This window comes from Rhinopithecus roxellana, chromosome 5 (genome assembly GCF_007565055.1).
Source record: "Rhinopithecus roxellana isolate Shanxi Qingling chromosome 5, ASM756505v1, whole genome shotgun sequence".
Taxonomy (NCBI): domain Eukaryota; kingdom Metazoa; phylum Chordata; class Mammalia; order Primates; family Cercopithecidae; genus Rhinopithecus; species Rhinopithecus roxellana.
In genome coordinates, this window is record NC_044553.1 from 18,018,455 (window position 1) to 18,024,454 (window position 6,000).

The 6,000-nt window shown below is 44.1% G+C and overlaps 1 protein-coding gene across 1 annotated transcript in view; it reads left to right on the forward strand.

The window, feature by feature from the left end:
- Positions 1 to 5,730, forward strand: part of CHSY1 (chondroitin sulfate synthase 1) — a 75,472-nt gene extending 69,742 nt beyond the window's left edge. The window contains exon 3 of the mRNA XM_030931061.1: positions 3,743 to 5,730. Coding sequence (XP_030786921.1) covers positions 3,743 to 5,335 — 1,593 coding nt within the window. The 3' untranslated portion in view covers positions 5,336 to 5,730. The remainder of the gene's footprint in view (positions 1 to 3,742) is intronic.
- The last annotated feature ends 270 nt before the right edge of the window (positions 5,731 to 6,000 follow it).

Below are 6,000 nucleotides of genomic sequence, written 5' to 3' on the forward strand. Positions count from 1 at the left end.
CTGTAATGATCCAGCTTTTTGGTTGATGTTTTTGTTGCAGACTCTGGGTATCTATGGTACTGTTCAGTTGATCCAGAAGACTCTTCCAGTTTCCTGCTTGGGGTGGGGAGTGGGATAAGTGTTCTGGGAGGCAGGTGGGATGTGAGGGCAGGGTCCTGCTCAAGTCCCCGAATTTCCATTTCCCCATTATCAGAGTTGCACCTCACCACCTTGTGCTTGGGTGTGATTTCTGGAAAAATTAAAATTCAGAGTTATGTATTTATCAAGGAAGTAAACCCAGAGGACTAAGATGTAGTATTCAGTCATAACTGTATGAAATAACTGTAGTACATACTCTACTCCTCTAGTGACTTCATAGCTACCTCCTGTTGCCATTGTGGTGAGCTCAGGTGTTGCAAATATAGGCTTGAAATGCTGGGTGACACTAATAATCCCCACCTGAACAGTTCATCTCTCCAGAAAATTGCATATTGCAGTAAAAAGTGATCTCTTGCAGTTCTTGTATTTTTCATCAGGTTTAGTGCAATACTGTAAACCTTGAATAACACCATGGGACCCATATGAAGTACCACTAACCATGCTGAAGTGGCTCCCAAGAAACAGAGAAAAGTCATGACATTACAAGAAAAAGATGAATTGCTTGCCTAGGTACTGTAGATTGAGGTCTGCAGCTGCAGTTGCCCATCCATTTCAGATATAGACGATTGATCTTGTAAACAGACAATGTAAACTCACAGTATGAATAAATACAGTGCTGTAAATGTGTTTAACTCTTCCTTCCATGCCATTTTCTTAATAGCATTTTCTTTTCTCTAGCTTCCTTTATTGTAAGAATGCAGTATATAATTCACACATCATGCAAAAGATGTGTTATTGATTGTTATTGGTAAGACTTCCAGTCAACAGTAGGCTATTAGTAGTTAAGTTTTTTGGGAGTCAAAACTCATACAGGGTTTTCGACTGCATGAGGAGTCGGCACTCCTAACCCCCACATTGTTCAAGGATCCACTATATTTGGGAAGAGAGAAGAAAATCATGTGAGTTTTACCACTCCCATTTAGCCATAAGTCTCCAGTGTGTGTTCTAAGAATACCTCTGTGCTACTGTCTTGAAGCACTGTTGAGGGAGGAACACAATTCTGCAAGCAGACCCACGGGGAAGCTGCGACATGACCCAGTGGGGCTGGAGAGAGAAGGGTCTGAGATACATGGGGAGATGGGATTGGCAGCATGAGCTTCCTGCAGGGCAAAGGAGGAACAGCACATGCTTCAGATTGTTCTCACCTCACTGTAGAAGACAGCTTGTAAGGCCAAACTGATGTGTGTTTACACTCTTGGAAATGGAGAGACCTTCCACAAAAAATGTTATGGTTCTTCATGTTCATTGTTAAGAATTTGGAAATTATAAGCAGATGAAATGGAAACAATATATACTTGAAACAAATATATATAAAATCTCTGCCAAAATTATTATCTAACTTTTTATCATATAGCAGAAAGTCATGATTGTGCTGGCTCTCAGGGAGCATGTAGGTTTGTGGGTTCTCTGCCGTAGTAGAGCCTTTCTTACCATGGGTCCTCAGGTGGAGTCAGCAGTAGGGTCTGGTGGCATGCACAGCTACTTAAGTCACGTTACAAAGGCTGGCCTTAGTGAAACAGGAAGCATGGCTCCCCAGACCCTGGGAGGATCTTCTGAGGCACCATAGCAGGTCCTTGTAACTGCTGTGCCCATAAGTGCCCCAACAGGATTGTAAAATGGCTATATTTGCTTCAAGGTTTTAGAGCCTGTAACAAATCTTTCTAAACCTTTCTTCTCTTTGAGTCCTCACATTACATTTGCCACCTTGTAGCCCTGCCGTTTGTACCCAAGAATCAGCCCAGCTGGAAAGTGGACAGTAAGGATGCTTTGGGCAGGAACTTCATAAGGCTTCTTTTGTTGTGACCCACAGAAGGAGCAAAGTAAAAAGAAATAAGTTAACGTGGTTGATCCAAGCCTGGTGGCAGGGCCTAGATCTTCATGTTGTTTGTATCTGGCCCGCCCATCCAGGGCTTGAAGGAATTCCGGCACCAGTTGCTTACTGCCTTCTCTCAGCAAGCCCCAGGTTACTTTTTTGCTTCAGTTTACTTAAAACAAGAGTTTGATATTTGCTTTCCTGTAGTTGATAGTAAAGTTGAGAGTAGGTAGCAGAAGAGGCATATAAAATTCCATATAAAGTGTGCCCTGTGTGCTGCATGGGGGTCAGAGTTGGAGTTTCTCCTCCTAGCCTAGGGAGGCTCTGCTTCCCACCCCTGTAGAAAACCTGACCACCTTTTCTAATTAATTGTACAGTGTGGCAGGGATTTCAGTGGTAAGTCCATGTGTGCACCTCCCATGTGGGAAGCATAAGCAGTGTGGGAAGGAAAGTTGGAAACAGCGGCGGCACTTTGGAGGACCTGTAATTCCGCTGTAATTCTTGCTCTAAGACCAGACTCACAGGTATCCAGGAGGTAAAGGTCAGCACTCCTCAGACCCCAGCTCTGTGCAGGGCCTGGCAGGCATGCAGGCTCCCTGTTTTCTTTTTACTTTATGAGAAAAAGAAATAAGGTATAAAAGTGCCAATTTATATTTCTCTACTATTATGGTAGTTGCAGTGGCTCAGGAAGGCAAATAAACCAGTCCGCCAGAATCCCCATCATCCCTTATCAAGAGTTAGTGTTTAACAGTATGAACAAAAAACCACCATGAACTTGAAACAGGACTAATTTACCAGATACCAACCTCAAATGCTTTCACTGAACATTTTTTGCAAACTATTATTCTACCTTCCAAAAGGCTTTGTAAAAACGTTCATCTCCTTGCTCAGATGTACTGAGGCATTAGGTACATTCCCTTCCTAACTTGAGGGAACCCATTTTGGCTGATGGCCCATAAGCTTATGGTGTCCCAAAACCTGCACCATGGGCTGGAGGCAGAGTTGGGGGAATAGTGAGCCCTGTGCGTCCTGCCTGTTTCCCATTTGCCAGCATTTTCTGAGCCCCCAAGCACCAAGCTCTGTGCTTGTGCCAGAGACCCCATGCTGAGCAAGCAGGCCCGCTCCTGCCTCCACAGAAGCCCTGGGAGAGGGGCACCTTCCTCGTACACAGGGAGGCCAGCAGCCTGAAGAGGGTTTTCAGTGCTTGCTTCCAGAGACTTCACAGAGCCTTGTTTCATCCTGACAGCGTCCTTGCAGGGCCAGGCCTCCTCCTGCCCTGATTGGCTTTCCTTTCCCTTAGCTCCCTGGAAGAAGGGTAACCGTTCACTCAGCTTGTTTGCCTGAAGTTCTTCTGGCTCTCAGGAGGAAGTTTATTCCCATAGATAGAAGCCGCAGGGTCTGCTATTCAGGTCTTCAGCAGGGACACATGACTCTGTGGGCCCCTTTCACAGGCATAGTGGGACGGGGGTGGCATTATCTTTCAGGCATGCTCATGTGGTGGCACTGTGATCTCAATTTTATACCTTTTCATTATGGGACAACTTTTTCATAATTCTGTTTGCCTGTAAAATTATATTGGCCAACTTTGGTTATTAACCCTTATTTTCTTAAGCAGTTTCTATATATGAATTCTTCTAACCACATTGGGCTGCTGTTGATGGGGCCTTATCTAGGGCCTTTTGTGTGCTGTGGTCCATTCAGAAACGTTTCTAATATTTGTGTTTTCTTTAGCATGTGCTGGCACTCAATCATAGAATACTAAATTTGTGGTCTCTTTTTTTCCCTTAACAGATGCAGCAGCTTTTTTATGAGAATTATGAACAGAACAAAAAGGGGTACATTAGAGATCTCCATAACAGTAAAATTCACCAAGCTATCACATTACACCCCAACAAAAACCCACCCTACCAGTACAGGCTCCACAGCTACATGCTCAGCCGCAAGATCGCCGAGCTCCGCCATCGCACAATACAGCTGCACCGTGAGATTGTCCTGATGAGCAAATACAGCAACACAGAAATTCATAAAGAGGACCTCCAGCTGGGAATCCCGCCCTCCTTCATGAGGTTTCAGCCCCGCCAACGAGAGGAGATTCTGGAATGGGAGTTTCTGACTGGAAAATACTTGTATTCAGCAGTTGACGGCCAGCCCCCTCGAAGAGGAATGGATTCCGCTCAGAGGGAAGCCTTGGACGACATTGTCATGCAGGTCATGGAGATGATCAATGCCAACGCCAAGACCAGAGGGCGCATCATTGACTTCAAGGAGATCCAGTACGGCTACCGCCGGGTGAACCCCATGTACGGGGCTGAGTACATCCTGGACCTGCTGCTTCTGTACAAAAAGCACAAAGGGAAGAAAATGACAGTCCCTGTGAGAAGGCACGCGTATTTACAGCAGACTTTCAGCAAGATCCAGTTTGTGGAGCATGAGGAGCTGGATGCACAGGAGTTGGCCAAGAGAATCAATCAGGAATCTGGATCCTTGTCCTTTCTCTCAAACTCCCTGAAGAAGCTTGTCCCCTTTCAGCTCCCTGGGTCGAAGAATGAGCACAAAGAACCCAAAGATAAAAAGATAAACATACTGATTCCTTTGTCTGGGCGTTTCGACATGTTTGTGAGATTTATGGGGAACTTTGAGAAGACGTGTCTTATCCCCAATCAGAACGTCAAGCTCGTGGTTCTGCTTTTCAATTCTGACTCCAACCCGGACAAGGCCAAACAAGTTGAACTGATGAGAGATTACCGCATTAAGTACCCTAAAGCCGACATGCAGATTTTGCCTGTGTCTGGAGAGTTTTCAAGAGCCCTGGCCCTGGAGGTAGGATCTTCCCAGTTTAACAATGAATCTTTGCTCTTCTTCTGCGACGTCGACCTCGTATTTACTACAGAATTCCTTCAGCGATGTCGAGCAAATACAGTTCTGGGCCAACAAATATATTTTCCAATCATCTTCAGCCAGTATGACCCAAAGATTGTTTATAGTGGGAAAGTTCCCAGTGACAACCATTTTGCCTTTACTCAGAAAACTGGCTTCTGGAGAAACTATGGGTTTGGCATCACGTGTATTTATAAGGGAGATCTTGTCCGAGCGGGCGGCTTTGATGTTTCCATCCAAGGCTGGGGGCTGGAGGATGTAGACCTTTTCAACAAGGTTGTCCAGGCAGGTTTGAAGACGTTTAGGAGCCAAGAGGTAGGAGTAGTCCACGTCCACCATCCTGTCTTTTGTGATCCTAATCTTGACCCCAAACAGTACAAAATGTGCTTGGGGTCCAAAGCATCGACCTATGGGTCCACACAGCAGCTGGCTGAGATGTGGCTAGAAAAAAATGATCCAAGTTACAGTAAAAGCAGCAATAATAATGGCTCAGTGAGGACAGCCTAATGTCCAGCGTTGCTGGAAAAGACATTTTTAATTATCTAATTTATTTTTCAAAAATGTTTTGTATGATCAGTTTTTGAAGTCCATATACGAGGATATATTTTACAAGTGGTTTTCTTACATAGGACTCCTTTAAGATTGAGCTTTCTGAACAAGAATGTGATCAATGTTTGCCTTTGAACACATCTTCTTGCTGAACATTATGTAGCAGACCTGCTTAACTCTGACTTGAAATGTACCTGGTGAACAAAACTTTTTTAAAGAAATGTTTTCTTTTGAGACCCTTTGCGCCAGTCCTGTGGCAGAAAACGTGAACATTCCTGCAAAGTATTATTGTAACAAAACACTGTAACTCTGGTAAATGTTCTGTTGTGATTGTTAACATTCCACAGATTCTACCTTTTGTATTTTTTTTTTTTTACAATTGTTTTAAAGCCATTTCATGTTCCAGTTGTAAGATAAGGAAATGTGATAATAACTATTTCATCATTGTCTTCAGGAGAGCTTTCCAGAGTTGATCATTTCCCCTCAGTGGTACTCTGCTCAGCATGGCCACGTAGGTTTTTGGGTTTTTGTTTGGTTGGTTGTTTTATTTTTTATTTTTTATTTTTATTTTTTGAGACAGGGTCTCGCTCTGTCTCCCAGGCTGGAGTGCAGTGGCACAATCT